This window comes from Apiospora phragmitis (assembly GCF_038363925.1).
Source record: "Apiospora phragmitis strain CBS 135458 chromosome Unknown utg000007l:1.0-2108841.0:1.0-2111359.0, whole genome shotgun sequence".
Classification (NCBI taxonomy): Eukaryota; Fungi; Ascomycota; class Sordariomycetes; order Amphisphaeriales; family Apiosporaceae; genus Apiospora; species Apiospora phragmitis.
Window position 1 is genome coordinate 56167 of NW_027117405.1, and position 15506 is coordinate 71672.

At 50.1% G+C, this 15506-nt stretch overlaps 4 protein-coding genes across 4 annotated transcripts; 2 read left to right on the top strand and 2 right to left on the bottom strand.

The window, feature by feature from the left end:
• Positions 1 to 269: 269 nt before the first annotated feature.
• On the bottom strand, positions 270 to 2188 carry PG994_006989 (gamma-glutamyltranspeptidase; the record flags this gene model as incomplete). The annotated part of the gene is made up of 4 exons (XM_066858398.1): positions 270 to 1168; positions 1319 to 1376; positions 1406 to 1733; positions 1809 to 2188. 4 exons carry the CDS (start codon positions 2186 to 2188, stop codon positions 270 to 272), a joined length of 1665 nt encoding a protein of 554 aa, XP_066715340.1.
• Positions 2189 to 3419: 1231 nt separating this feature from the next.
• Positions 3420 to 7236, bottom strand: PG994_006990 (uncharacterized protein; the record flags this gene model as incomplete). Its single annotated transcript, XM_066858399.1, has 6 exons — positions 3420 to 3876; positions 3936 to 5242; positions 5290 to 6512; positions 6565 to 6730; positions 6821 to 6880; positions 6934 to 7236. 6 exons carry the CDS (start codon positions 7234 to 7236, stop codon positions 3420 to 3422), a joined length of 3516 nt encoding a protein of 1171 aa, XP_066715341.1.
• Positions 7237 to 8788: 1552 nt separating this feature from the next.
• On the top strand, positions 8789 to 9699 carry PG994_006991 (uncharacterized protein; the record flags this gene model as incomplete). The annotated part of the gene is made up of 2 exons (XM_066858400.1): positions 8789 to 9225; positions 9309 to 9699. The coding sequence occupies 2 exons, from the start codon at positions 8789 to 8791 to the stop codon at positions 9697 to 9699; spliced, it is 828 nt and encodes a 275-aa protein (XP_066715342.1).
• Positions 9700 to 10714: 1015 nt separating this feature from the next.
• On the top strand, positions 10715 to 11227 carry PG994_006992 (uncharacterized protein; the record flags this gene model as incomplete). The annotated part of the gene is made up of 3 exons (XM_066858401.1): positions 10715 to 10883; positions 10972 to 11035; positions 11122 to 11227. 3 exons carry the CDS (start codon positions 10715 to 10717, stop codon positions 11225 to 11227), a joined length of 339 nt encoding a protein of 112 aa, XP_066715343.1.
• Between the last annotated feature and the right edge of the window lie 4279 nt (positions 11228 to 15506).

Here is a 15506-nt window from a genome sequence, read left to right on the forward strand (position 1 = left end):
CAGGTGGGCCAAGAACGACGAGAGCCAGCAAGACGGGCTTGGTGCTGGCAGGAAGCTAGTAGCCTCCAGAAACGTTCTTGTTGAGGCTGACAACCATGATGAAACAAAAAGATGGGATGGCAATGGGGCGGCATGGGGGCGAGATGGCTTCCTTTATATATAGTGACGTACGATTTTATCGATGACCACGTCGCTAGCTCCCGTCAGACAGCTAAACTAACTAACTACGAACGGTGAACCGTCATTAAAACGCGGCACCCCGTCCGGGCCTAGACCGCAAATCCGCCCGAGTTCAGCTGCCTCGGCTCGCCGGCTGCCTCAAAAGTGCCATTGGGCAGCATCCGCAACGCCTGCGCCGTGCTCTGGCCCGGCGCGACCCAGGTCACGTTGTGGCCCAGACTCTTCATGTACGCCACAGTGCCGTTGTCGTACGCCCACTCGAACGAGACCTGGTCGGGCACGAGCTGGTCGTGCAGGCGCGGCTGCGCGAGGGCCTGCGGGGTCGTCATGTTGCGGTCGAGGACATTGTGGACGTTCTGGATCGTCGCCGTGATGATGCGACTCCCGCCCGCGGACCCGACAACCAGGTACAGCTTCCCATCAGCGCTCTCTACTATCGTCGGCGAGATGGACGAGAGCGGGCGCTTGCCCGGGCGGATGTAGTTGGCCGGGCTCGGGATGTAGCCGAACGCGTTGCTCTCGGCCGGGATGGAGAAGTCGTTCATCTCGTTGTTCAGGATGACGCCCGTCTCGGGCACCATGACCTGCGACCCGAACAGCGTGTTGATGGTCGTGGTCAAACTGATAGCCAGGCCGCTCTTGTCGGCCGTGCCGACGTAGCTCGTGCCGGGCGTCTCGAGGCTCTCGAGGCCCTGCGGGTCGTAGTACGACACGTTTTGGGTCCTCACGTCGGAGATCTTGGACCGGACCTCGGCCGTCGTCGCGTCCGAGAGCATCGAGGCCTGGTAGTCCAGGATGCCGTCGACGAAGGAGGGGTCACCCAGGTTGGTGCGCTCGCCGTAGGCAAACCGCATGGCCTCGTCGATGCGGTGGGTAGTCAGATTCAGCTGCGAGTCATCCCCAAATCCCTCATAACCTTCCACAATCTTCAGTGCACTCAGGGCGACGGATCCACCAGCAGGCGCGCCGCAAGCCGTCAGCTTATAACCTATTGATCCTGGCGTTAGTGTCACTCGCCCGGGAAACGAACTGTATGTCTCCGGGAGGAAATGCAGGCGACTCTAGAATACTTCGTGCCATTCATTCCTCCCGAGAGTGACAGTGGAATAGAAAGGAACAACCCCCAAATGTTGCTTACCGCGATAGGTGATATTAGAAGGCTGGCGCAGTGCCACCGTGTAGTTCCTGAGATCGTCCTCGTCATAGTCCCATTGGCCCCCTGCACGGCCGCAATAGTCGCCTTGGCGATGACGCCGGCGTAGAACGCGTCGGGCCCCTCGTTGGCGATGACCTCCAAGGTGTCGGCGTACCGCTTCCGGGTCATGGTCTCGTTGAGCTTGACGCGGTAGCCATGGGGCGCGAAGTCGATGGCCCAGGTTGGGTCCTCGGTGAAGAAATCGCCGCCGACCGAGTTCATATAGCGGACGAGATCCTCGGTGACTCGGAACCCATTCCTGGCGACTTGGATGGCCGGCGCCATGACTTGGGCCCATGGTAGAGCGCCGTAGTTGGTGTGCAGGTGCTCCAACCCCCGCAGCTCGCCGGGCACCCCGCTAATTCCCAGGCGTTTCTGTAAGCCAATCTGTACGTCTCTGACAGGCCTGCTGCTGTGCACTTTGTTGTCTTACCTGGCCAAACCACCGTACAAACTCGCAGCGGTGTTGTTCTTGTACATATCCTCGAACGCGGCCGCGGGGGCAACCTCCCGAAAGTCGATGAATTCGTAGGTGCCGTTTGGAGCCCGCACGAGCATGAAGCCCCCGCCGCCGATGCCGCTGTGCATCATACCGATGACGCCCACGCAAAAGACAGTGCCGACCAAGGCATCTGCCGCATTCCCACCGGCCTGGAGCAGGTCCACGCCAATCTGGCTGCAGACGGAGCTCTCGGATGCCACGGCGCCAAGCTTCGGGATGCTGGACGTTGGCGGGCACTCCGTCGGCGCGCCAAGGGCGGATCCGACCAGATGGGCCGCCGTCAGCAGCCAAGAGGGATTACCACGACGCATCTCGTCTCTTTCCTTCTAACGAGTGCAGCAGCTGCGGCAACAGTAGTCGGGCCAGAAGCAATTGAACGCGCGTAAAGGAGTAGAGAAGCCAAGAGCGACGCGGGATTTGTATTGAGACATTATTCTATCTATGTATGCTGCGATTTCGCATGTCTAATGCCGTTGTGACCCCTCAGCTATCTATCACGACCCCCGGTTTTTGGATTGGTAATTGGTAATAGTGGTCACGACATCTGCACCTTACCATGACATGCGCAGTGGTGCATATGGGCCGCTTAGTCTAAATGAGGCAGCTCCCTACAAGCTGAGGTAGTGATCCATGGTTACGGTGCAGCGAATGCAATTTTACCTGGCAGCTAGCCTAACCTAAAGGCGAGGCGATATGGGGGTTGGGAGGCTCCGACAGGGGACGAAGGCCTTATCGGCGGATCAGCATCGTGGCATCGCGTGTCCAGCGGTGAGAGATAAGCCACTCTGGCTGCTGTAGAATCTAAACTGATAGCGCATACAGGATCGCCGATCCGGTGCTTCCATCTCGAGTTACACAGCATTGCAGTCTATATTGTATCTGTTGGAGACACCAATACGGCGGCGGAAATCGATGCAGGCTGCGGGTGCGTGCATGGTCGCATTATTTGCCAGTGCCAAGTCGCGAACAACCAATTGGCAGAACAGGGCAATAAGCAGGATCCAGCTTTGGAGTAGAGACGTCGATGGATCTGCATTCCGCGTAGAGCCAGATCGCGCGACTAGATCTTTCGAATGCTTGATTCACAAGTGTGTGTACTTCGATGTGCAAGTCTTGCGATTCCAAACCGTCGCATCCTAAGGTTACTAGCATAGTGTCAGCGTATGATACTGTCACGATCAAGCGCTTGTCATGCAAATGGTTTGATCAATATCCGGCAAAGCCAATTATATTTATACGAATCCTAGCCAGTATCGATAAAGCACGCCGGAAACTCCCTGTCCGTCGATCCATTAACCCTTACGTACATCCGTGACCCAGCCTTTGACTGCAGGCCTATCTAATCGCCGTACGCCTTGCAGCAGCAAATATGTCTCTAGTATATAGCAAAAACAGACACAAAAGGCCGGACCATGATCGGATCTGCTGTCCCAGTCCAATAACATCCGTAACGCCCATCCTTGACTTTGTGCGAAATTGAGAACATCTCCAACGGCCACAACTCGGGCCCTCATCCTGCCATTTTGTACATGAGACACCACCTCACAGCACCTCAATCGCCCTCATCAACACCTCGAGGCTCCGGTCATTCATCTCGGCCGTCTTGTCCTGGTCCAGCACGGCGGCCACGTCGCTGAGCAGGCCCAGCGGGAGGTAGCAACCCTCGCGCGCCTTCTCCAGGCTCTCCTTGAGCCGCGACGTGTGCTCCCACTCGCGCGCCGCCTCCTCGGCCCGCTCGATGACGCTGTTCTTGATCCCGCACATGGCCGCGCAGTGCATGCCGAAGCTGCCCTCGGCCACGCCGTCCTCGAGCCGGTACAGGAACGTGATGAGCCGCCGCGCCTCGTCCACGTCGATCTGCATCCGCTTGGCCCGGATCTCGGGGTGAGACTCGAACTCGGTCGCGAGGGAGTGGTAGTGCGTGGCGAAGAACCCGACACAGCCGATGTGGCTTGCGACATGGTGGAGCACGGCTTGCGCGACCGCCACGCCGTCGTAGCTCGACGTGCCGCGGCCGAGCTCGTCGAGAATGACGAGGGAGCGGGGGTGGCTTCGGACAGGATCTTCTTGGTCTCAGACAGCTCGACGAAGAAGGTCGACTGGGCCGCAAAGATGTTGTCGTTGGCGCCGAGTCGCGACATGATGCGATCGCACGGCGTCAGGCGGGCGCGCGTCGCCGGGATGTGGTGGCCAATCTGGGCCAGGATCACGGCAATGCACGACATGCGCAGGATGGTGGATTTACCCGCCGCATTGGCGCCCGTCAGGAGGTTGATCTTGGCCGAGTCGCCGCCCAGATTAATGTCGTTGGGAATGAAGTCGTCTACTGTATTGAGCATGCAGGGGTGGCGCAGCTCTTCAAACTCGACGACGCTCCGCTCCTCGTCCACAAAGGTCGGGCGGCAGCTGGGCTCGCCGAGGGAGGCCGACGACTTGGCCAGACTGACCAGGCAGTCGAGCTGCGACACGATGCGGATGGCCTGCAACCAGGTGGCGTTGTCCACGTCGAATTTCTGGAACAGGCGAGTGGCCACTTCCTTGAGGAGCTGCGAGTGCGTCTCTTCGGCTTCTTGCAGCTCGCGGACGAGGTTGGTGAGCTCCTTGAAGTAGTAGCGCTTGACAGCGCTCGTGGCCGACATCTGTTGCCAGTCCTTGGGGACCTTGACCGACTTGGGGACTTCGATCTGGTAGACCTCCTTGCCCACGTCGGTGAACTTGAGAGCCTTGGACTTGAGCTCCGTCTTCTTCTTCTCCAGTAGTCGCTGCAGGTCCTTCTTCAGCCCAGCAATGGTCGCCGCATTGGCGTCAAAGTCCTCTTCGATGCCCTCGGCCGGGATCAGCATCTTCTCCTCGCGGGCCTTCTTGCGGTCAAAGGCCGACTTCCAGAAGGCCAAGGGTTCGCTAAGGTCGGGCATGGACGAGATGAGACGGTTCACGAGCGTGTTGCCGCTGCCCGAAGTGGCCAGCAAGCCCATGGCGTACTCGATCTGTTCGAACCCGTCGAGAACCCGCACAAAGTCCTCCGGCCGGCAAGCTCCGGCATGGATGCGAGATATCAGTCTCTCCAGATCAGGCATCTTGGTCATCTCGGAAGAGAACTGCTCTCGAATCTCTGTGTTGCTGTTGAGCATGTCCACGGCGTCCAGGCGCTCGTTGATCTTCTCGATGTTGCAGAGCGGGTGGCAGATCCACTGGCGGAACAGGCGCTTGCCGAACGGCGTGATGCAGCGGTTCAGCAGGCTGAAGAGGGTGCCGTCAGTGCCGCCGTTGACCGAGTTATTGAAGATTTCCAGATTGATCAAGGTCTGTCCGTCCAGGATCAGCGTGCCGTTCTTGTGGATGGGATTGTACCAGGTGAAGTTGCCCTGCGACAGAGGTTGCGCTCAATCTTGAGCACTCGTAGGTATTGGACCAGCGCGCCCAGGGCCGACATGAGCAAGTCCTTGTCCTTGGCTTCGGTCAGCGTCGCGGGCCACTCCTCTTTGGTGTCGTCCTCGCCCGTCTTGAAGTACTCGTTGCAGTCGAGCTCGCGGCGGGTTAGGTCCGCACCCCAGAACTCAGCCCCCGGCTTGAAGTAGTTCCATATGGTCGTGGGCGCCGTGGCATTCTTGAGGATGCGCAGTGCCTTGGTGGAGAGACGGGACTTCTCGAGCAGCAGCTCGCGCGGGTTCGTCTGCGCCACAAACGTCTCGAACTTGGTCAGGTCGACATCGTCGTCGAACTGGGAGACGAAGAACTGGCCGGTGGCCGCATCGACAAAGGCGATGCCAAAGGCGGGGTGGCCGTCGACGGCGGATTCCTTGATGGCGGCGCAGTAGGTGGCCATGTCGTCCTGGAGCATGGCGCCGTCGACCAGTGTTCCGCCCGTCAGGATGCAGGCGAGCTCGCGGCGGATGATCTTGTCTTCCTTCTTGGCCTTGCTTGTGGCTACGCCGTCCCGCTCGCGCATCTCCTTGCCGAGCGCGCTCTCCATCTGGTCGACGCGAGCGACCTTGTAGCCCTTGGCGATGAACTGGTTGGTCCAGATGTCGAGCGAGCTCTCGGGGACGCCGACCATGCGCATGTTGACGCGGTCGGTGAGCTTGAGGTCGAACAGCTGGTGGCCGATGGTGGCGTCGTTCTCGTACAGCTCGTAGAACTTGCCCTTCTTGAAGAATACGACGGTGTCCCAGAGCTTCTGCTTGATCTCCCAGTACTGCCTCTCGAAAGGCGAGAACTTAGCCATGGCCCCCGGGGGCACGTACACGGTAGAGGGGTCGTAGTCGGGGTGGCCCACGGGGTTGCGGTTGATGTCGGCCATCTTGGCCAGCCAGGGATACCGCTGGTCGGGGTCTCGGGTGTGGGCCTTGCCGCGGGCGTGGGCTGCCTGCGCGGCAGGGGTGCTGGACTTGCGCAGCTGCACGGGGGTGACGCTGTCGGGGTCGTATTTCCATTGCTGGGCCGTCGAGGTCGAGGGCAGCTCCTCTACAGGCTCGTCGTCTTCTAAGTCGTCTTCGGGTTCTTGATGCGAAGGGGAGACGAGGCTTGCGAGCGTTTGCGCGCTGTCTGGGGTTTGGACTGTGGGCGCTTTCTCTTCTTCGATGGGGCGTCGGAATCGTCTGAGACGACAAAGTCGTCCATATCCACTGCAGACGACTAATGTCAGTAGAATGCCTCTACAGAAGAGGTAAGAGATAGTCAAACTTACCATCGTCGGCTTCCTCCGGCGTCGCATCGTTGTTTTCCTCGTAGTCTTCCTCGTCTTCATCCTTGACAACCGGGCGCGACGTGTTGCGACGAGAGCGGGTGGCTTTCCTGGAGACCACAACGTCCTCGTCTTCGTCGGATTCGGCGTAGCTGACCTGCTTCTTGGCCTAGAATTGCGGGTTTCGCATGTTAGCTACCTAGGATCTGCTATGTTGGGCAGGCATATGGAAAGTAGATCAATTTGAGGCATGGCTTACCCGGCGAGAAGGGCTGCTACCCAAGGCCATTTTGGAGATGGCCTTCGAGGGGACGGCCTGCTTGGTTGAGGTTTCAGCAGGTGTGACGGGCGAGGCAGCGAATCCCGGCATACCTTGGGGGTGGCCTCGGAGTGGTTCTCTTGGGAGCTCGAGGGTTCAAGGGCGTCGCTGCTAGGGACGGGCGTGATGCTGGCGGCAGGCTTCCTGTTGAGGTGGAGGGAATTGGACTTTGTGGTTTCCTTCAGGCAGGGCGAGGGAGTTGGCTTCCTTGGGCAAGGATTTCGTAGTGGACGGGGCGGGCCCACTGGAAGGTTTGGAGAAGAAGCCCAAGATACTCTTCTGTTGCCGCCGGTGGACGACATGGAGCTCGTCTTCTTGGACAACGAAGGCGTCTTGGGAAGCGATTTCTCCCCCATTTTGAAGGAAATTCCCTTGGTGAAACAACAACAGCAATAAAAACAAATGATCCTCTAGAAACACACCAGACAATTGACCTCCCGCAGATTTCGAGTAAGAAACAGCAAAATACTCAAAGTAGGTCAATATTTGGAAAATCTAGGAGGGAGTGGTCAGACAGGTTGTCGAGGAGGGTGGAAGGCGACGACAATTGCCATTGATAATCCTCTCCAAAACGTCTGGGCTCTTTACGCGGTCGGTCATGGGTAGGCGCGTCCGCTACACTCAAATTGCTTTTTGGGTACGCGTTTCCCTGTAAAGTGGGTACGTCGGCACACGAAATACGCGACGCGGGCGCACGGTGCTCTCAATTAGACCCCCACACGGCACCTCGCAGGACCCCATATATAGGCCAGTATGTAGGCGGCACACTACCCCGCCAAAAGCACTGGAGCTCCAGGTGGGGTGGGCCACAGTGAAGTTGACCTTCTGAGTTTTGACATGCTGAATCAATCAATTGAACTTGAGGGTGCTCGTTGCTCTATAAGAAACCCTTTTTTTCTTTCTTTTTCTCGTAGGTATATAACAGACGTTGCTACAATTTTCATGCGAGTCCTGGCTTTAGATCGGCCATGTGCAGTTGAAAAATTAGCTTCTTTCTCTGAAGAACGTGGACATCATCAACCCTCCTCACATCGACACTCCAACGGCCCGTTGATCAACTCCCTGGCTTGCACAGAGGACTATGCCCTTGCCCGACATCAGCTTGGTCAACTTTGCTGGCCCGTCTAAGACATATTGAAGTATTCCAGTGTCTCGAGATGGATGATGCAGGTACAGATTGCGTCCTGGCTAGAGTTCCCCACGGCGATCGACTGATGGTCCCCGTGCGACATAAAGCAAGGCAGCTCATTGGTTTTCAAAGCCGCTCTAATCTCTTGGCACAGGAGCGTATCGGTTTCTTCGACAATACACTCCCCTCGGGCTAGGGGTATTCTTCAAACCTCGGAAGCCGTCGTCTTCCTACATGGCAATCTGCAAGGCCTCGTCTTCAACCGGCCGCTTGGATTTTTCCCTATTGAAAGCCACTGGAAACCAGGAGCCAGGCGATCGGGTAGCCATGTCAGAGTAACCGCGAGGAAGCGACGAGGTGGTATACGAGGTTTCTCTAATTCGGAAAACACTCTGTGGGCAGATTGCTAGCCGTTGGGTTTGGTCGGCCGATAACAACTTTTGAGTTGTGCTCATCACTGGAAGCTATCATAACGAGCTTTTCTGGAATATTCGATCTGTTTCCCCATTATTGTATCTCATGGAACAACTTAGAGATGCTGGTTGGTAACGAGGACCAAGCACCACACGAACTTTGATGGTCGGAAAAAGGAGTAACCCAAGTCTAAGAAGGATCGAATTACTTAAACCCAAAAGAATTTTCCCGCAAAAAGCATGAATTCTCGACTTTCTGTATCTGTGCAAGAATTTCGCTTTAGAACAGGCACCGCTGCCCATTTGGCCTCTCCAGAAACAGAAGAGTGAGTAAGGGTTCTCCACAGACTCTATAGTCGGTTCAGGATGGAGGGTTTCCAGTACTTTTCCCAGTTGCCACCGGAGCTACGGCTGGGCATATGGAAGCATGCGCTCCAGGAAGAGGCCGAAAGCCGGCTTGTGCTGTTTCACCAGAAACACCACCGTGTCCTGCCCTTCAAGTATCTCGTCAGCCCCATCCTCGCGGTAAACGCGGAAGCGCGCAATGCCGCTCGGAAGTTTTACGACGTCCAATTGCCCGTCCGGCCTATGTTCTCGTGCCCATTCCCCTCCGAGTCGATCCAAAGAGCGTATCTCAACCACTGGAAAGGATTTCCTTACTATTCCAACATGGAATACTGGGACGATTCCGGCCGAATGGTCGAGAGGGCTATCGACAATTCGTTTGGCAAGAAGATGGGTACACGCAGAAGTACACGCAGCAGGGACAGACCTCCTGAGGGCACGATCTACCTCAGTACCCAGTACGACGGATTCGTCCAGTCTTGCCACATGTGGATGGACGTGGGAACCATCTGCCGGGAGGACGTCCCACAGACAACTGGAGACGTCTGGACATCTTCAAGGCCCACCTCATGCAGGCCTACTCGCCCGACTTTATGAGCATCAGTATCGACATAAGCGGCCTCTGTGCTATCGAGAACGAGCCCGTTTTCCGACCCACGCGGATATACCTCTCAGACCCGATAGCTCCGGAAGTACTCGGAAACGTCTCCAAGGTGATCTTGGCACGTTGGGCCCTTGGCAGGGAGCGTGATACCGGGATCTTCAGACTCTCCGGGGGTCAGTGGTGCATTCCCTATGCTATCTTCGGAAATGGGCTAGAGGAGTTCTTGCAAGCCGCCCTGCAGGATCTTAAGGGGAAAGAGCGCTTCATACAAGAGCTGGTTCTGCACGGACGGGGCGACTATACCATATTGAAGTGGGAAACAGAATAAGAACACGCCGACGCGCCTTTCCCACCCCACAATGTTAGACTTGCGTTACGAGCCGTCTTCGCCTGGGGTTCGTTTCTCACTTCAATGTCGACTCGGGCAATCGCATATCCACTGCGCAGATGGGCTACGCAGAGACTAATTACTACTAGCCCTGCCCTTCGTCTGCGGTGTCCTTCTCCCTCTACCATATGGGATTGATTGGATTGGCGTCTAAACCTAGACGAAGAGAAGCTGCCGTGGTTTCACACGCACACTGGCGGAGCGGGGACTAAATGCCGCTCTATTTTGGAGACAGAAGCCGGAGGATGTGGTTGTAGGGGTTATATTCGCAGGAATCCAGGATTTTGCGTTTTAAGAGGACAAGCCAATGCATTAGTTAATCCGATCTACCAGAGCCAACGAAGGACTTTAAGGGGCAGCAAGGCTTGCATCCGTAAGCAAGCTAAGGAACAGAGGATAGGGGGTCCCGAGGTATATACACTCACTATGAAGTTTGTAGCTTAAAGAGAGAAGTCACTGTTCTATCTCCCAATAATAGCAAGCGTGGGATACCATTTTTTGATGGTATTAGCAAGAGGGCCCACAGGGCGACCTCCGCAAGTGGGAGTGCCCCGATGAGATAATAACAATGGCCATCGTTTCAGAATGCGTATTAGCACGATCTTTACGTTGAGATCAGAATGAGTCTTGCCGTATCGGATTGAATACCATATGTATGACTCAACGTTTTCATTCCTTTCACGGCGTACTGAATAAGTAGTCATAGAAAAGCATAGTGACCGGGTCAGGGAGTGGATCCAAGTGTTATTCACATCGCTTATGGATTCAATTTCGCTGTATTCAATGATGAGAATATTGTTGTTGTATTCACATGCTCCCTAGGCCTATAAATATGTCGATGCCACCAGTTCGTGGCCCCATAACTCTTTACCAGCAACGCCCACTTATCACCACCTCCCTCATACACTGAACACCAAACACCCTCAACGGGACACCGATGTTCACACCTATCAAAATGAAAGCCGCATTCTTCATCGCCCCCCCCCTTCTCGGGGCCGTCGCCACCGCGGCGCCCGCACCTGCAGGCTTAGCCGCCAATGCCAGCCCGATGATTACGTACTGCGATGCCGAGAACATGCAGGGTTCATGCACCACCCTCGACGCTTCCGATGAGCGTTTGTGTGGTAAGTATCCACATTTTAATGGAAGCTGCCTCGTATATTGAGCTTCAAGATCGTTGCGAGCTGTTGCTGACAGTGAACCTTCTCCCAGCTACGATGGCCCACGCCACCAAGTCCATCAAGGTATTCGACGGATACCAGTGCAACCTGTTTATGTAAGCGACTATTCTCCCTTTGACTATCAGCATATGACCACGCCTGCCTGCTCAAATAACTTTACTGACCAAACTGTCTCCATCAGCTCGGCATGCAGCGTCTCGGGCTGGAAGGTCTACTACGCTGGTACTTACAATACCATTGATGACCTATGGAAGGAGTCAAAAGCCATCGAGGGCGTGCAGGCTTGAAGGGAGAAAGTGCAGCGATGCCAGTCGAGATATTAAAGAATCATGCGATAGTTGATAGACCCCACTAGGGGGTGCCATTTGAGGGTATCGATAGGCTGATCAATAAGGCTGGATCCGGCCAACCTACCCAGCCAATCCATTCGATCTTGATCCTGTACTGGGTGCATGGAATGGAAGCATGATCCAGATAAACAGATCTACTTAAGATCAAGCTGTTGCCTCTCCTTCTTCACTCGTGCCCTTATTTGGTAAGTATCCAATGCGAACCCAGAGCCGAGGGATTCCGTTCAATGTTCAATATCTACAACTCATTGTGCTCCCATTCTGATTACCACACAAAATCCATCACATCCACCATATCTCTCCTTCCCCCTTCCCCTCGCGAAGCTCAGCCAAGCGTCCTTCCATCGTCTTCCGAATCCGACCCACTACCAGATTAGCCGGGGGCGGCCCTTGAGCGAGTTGTCTTGATATGACCCGGGATTTTGCCACAGAGCAAGACGGGAATAGGGGCCATCTTTTTGATTTACGGCTTTCCAATTAGGGGCGGAGAACTGCTGATTGAAGCAGGGTGAAAATTGCATGGAAAAGTAGCATCCAAGACCTCGTTCTATCGTGCATTTATATTCTCTTTGCGCGACACGGTGCCTAGCTCTGGTAGGTTCAATGGCGGCTGCGTACATGTCGTTCACTGGCGTCATGACACTTGATTGCTTATTATGACTTCTTGGCGGGAGCCGGGGTTCGTGCCGGGGTTCGTCCGGTCTGGGCCTTGACGGGCTGACCCCATTCCGCATTCCCGCTCCCCGATTGGTCAGGTCGTCAGATCCATCTCTTCGGGACCGATCTGTCGTGGAGCAAAGAGAAATGTGATCGGGTAACGTAATCCACGGTTTAACTAAATATACGGTCGAACTGAACACTTTAAATCGTATAGAAACATTATTAATACGTAACCGTGTATTTTAATTAATCTTTATTTAAATTAAGCCGGATTTTAAATTTTATATTCCTTATAACGTATAATATAATATTATTTAATTTTTATTTTTTAAAATAATATATTAAAGCTTATATTAAATAGGCTTTCGTACATACGGTAGTTCCGGTTTTAATCGGGGTTTAATCGTTCTTATTCTATTATTTATATCTATTTTTAATACGAGCTACGAGGGGTATTATATACCCCTCTTAATAAAATAAGAAAGGGGTTCGTACGCGTAGATACGTAATACCCTCTTTTAAAATAATATAAACAGCTTTAATTTTAATTATTTTAATACTAGCAGTTTTTTATTTTAACGATAAAATTAGCCTGTTCCCCCTTTTAAATATAAGTCTTCTCTCTACGAGGGTCTCGTACGGTTAAGTTACTCTAATCCGGTATTAAATACCTACTTAAACCGTATAAATAATATTATACCTTCTTAATATTATTTTGGCCAAGTAGCAGGTCTACTTGACTAATTATTCCAGTCGTTCGTCCGAAAGTAGTGACAGTAGTAGGGGGACCGTCGCATATCCTAATGCGTTACACCCCGTGAGGGACTAGTAAGAACAGTCCTATAAGTAAATATTCCTTCGTACGCAAACAATTCGTATAGTGCAAATTCCTTTTTTTTATATATATATACTTTCTTTTTTTTAAAGTATCGTATAAAAATAAATTATATACCTATATATATATTTATAAATATATATATATATATTCGCGTAATATTTAATTAATAAATCGTTAATTTTTTTAGCGTTATTATTATTAACGTAATTAATTATAACTAGCGCTAAATAACGCTACTAACTTTTTTAATTTAAAATTAATAAATTATACTTATACTTTATATTAATATATAATATTTTATTTTTTTCTTAATTTTTAACGTTTATTAATTTTATATAATAAAATAAAGAAGTTCGCGTTTATAACTTACCGAGCCGCGATATCTAGATACGCGTACCGGTAAATAATAATATTCGCTGCTTATTCGCTTATATTATTCGTTATAAAAGCTATTTCCGTACGGTTCTTATTTAATCGCGCGGTAATATTAATAACGTTTATAATAATCGGTACGTCCAGTTCTATATTCCGTTCCGTAAATGCGTTCGTTTCGACGGATACTAGAACGGCGCTTATACTTCATACGTTTAGGCTTCGCACGGTAACCGATATTTATACCACAGCTCACGATTCGTAAACCTTGATCCCGATAGTAACGAGAATAGAGGTGGTAATAGAGCTAAAGTAATGGTTATATAACGATAAGTTAGTAATAAATAAAGTAAATAGTTTTTATATATATATAAATAGCGTTTTTATACGGTTATTTTCGTCGTATTACCCGTTTAAGTTATAATATATTACGGTTTTTTTTTAACTTTTATATAATACCTAATAAATAAAATATATCGGTAATAATTATATAAAAAAAGATTAATAAAAGAAATCTCTCTTTTTTTTTATATCTTTTTTTTTAATTACTTATTATACGAGTTTAGCTTCTTAATATACGCTTCCGTACATATAATAAAGCTGTTCGTCGAGACTAGCTGCTCGAGGGCCTTATTTAGGGATACCTTAGTAAAGGTATCTGCCGGATTATTTCTACTATCGATATAATAAACCTCTAATATCTCCCTTTTTTTGTACGACTCTTAAAAGGACATAATATCGATTATAAGCCTCTTCTTATTTATTGTACCTAATTTAATTAGGTAGTCGTAAAATAATTTCGAATTTATATAAAAAGTTATCGGAATATTTTAAAATCCTAATATTTATATAATTCTTTTAAATATAATACTTAATATAATACCGCTGTTTATACCGGAGGTTATACTATATAATTTATTAATTAATACGCTCTTAATAACTTTTTTATATTTAATCGAGCTTTAATAAATAATATTATCCTGGATTTAGAATTTATTTTTCGTATAATAAATTTCTTAACTTAATAAGATCAGGTATCCGAGTTGAGAGGTCAGGTCTTTATTATTTATACACGAGCCGTCGGTAAAAATATATATCTTCGTATGGTAAAAGTTAAGCGGGATATATTTTAAGCCGCGTGTTTAATTCTAAATCTATTAATTAATCCGTATATTTAGGTTTTCGATATCCTTATCTTTTAAAGTCTATATTTAAGCGGTAGTAAATAGGTTATACGCTACCTCTAATTAATAAATAGATACGAAATATGCCCCTTTTCGTACGCTAGGAGACGTACTACTAGTTTTTATCGATAGCTTTCGGGTTAATAAGCTTTAATTAGTTAACCTATCCTTTTTACTCGAAAAAGATATCGTACGATTCTAATCGAATCTTGCCTCCGTTGAACTCGATCGGCGTGTTTTCGGTTAAAATGTTTTTTAGCTTTATACGGAATTATTCTTTTATTAACTTTTCTTCCTCTTTTTTTAAAAAAAGGGGCTATAGTGAAACTAAACGTATCGTCGGTTTATATTATTATAATGCTAAAAGTATCCGGTCCTTTCGTAATAAATAATAAATAGGCGTTGTACGTTAATACGGTTATTTTTAGATTTTATACGTAATAATTATAATACGTTTTAAACTAATAAAGTTTTAACTCTATTAGTTCGTATAAAGATAATACGATTTAAAGTAGTATTTTTTCGGGGTATTAAGTCTTTAACTTTATTAATAAACGTATATAAATTAATCGGTTTAGTTTATTATATAACTAAGTATACGTTTATATAATATCGCGTAGCTCGCCTCGTACGTTGAAGTTTCGGATCAAGGTCGGTCCGAGGGCTAAAAAGAGTCTTTAGCTTATCCGCTAGATTATCGGTAACTAAGTTAAAATAGCCTCCTTTTCTATATCTCCGTAGCCCTATACTACGAGCCTAGACTTCTCGTACGGCTTTATAGTTTTACTCTTGATCTCTCGTACGAGCCGTATTTTAAAAATTCTTTAGCCGGTATACTTATTCGGGTCGAATCGAATAAATTCGAAAACCTTTCGTGCAGCGAGATTATTAATCTCTTCTACGTTAGACTTTTAAAACAGATATCCGAACGAGGTAATAACCCTGTCTTATCGGAGCTTTATTACTAGCTCGTAATTCTTTTATTCTTTTTAAGTAAGGAATATAGCGGCTCGAACGTTCCGGAGTGGGTATTTTTTAGGTCGTCCTCGGCCGCGTCGTATAGGAGCTACCGTAATTTCTTTGGCTATCGGTTTAGTATCTGGGGTATTTACCGGCTATTCCGGATCTAGTTATATATCCGGCTCGTTACGCGGTTTTTCGG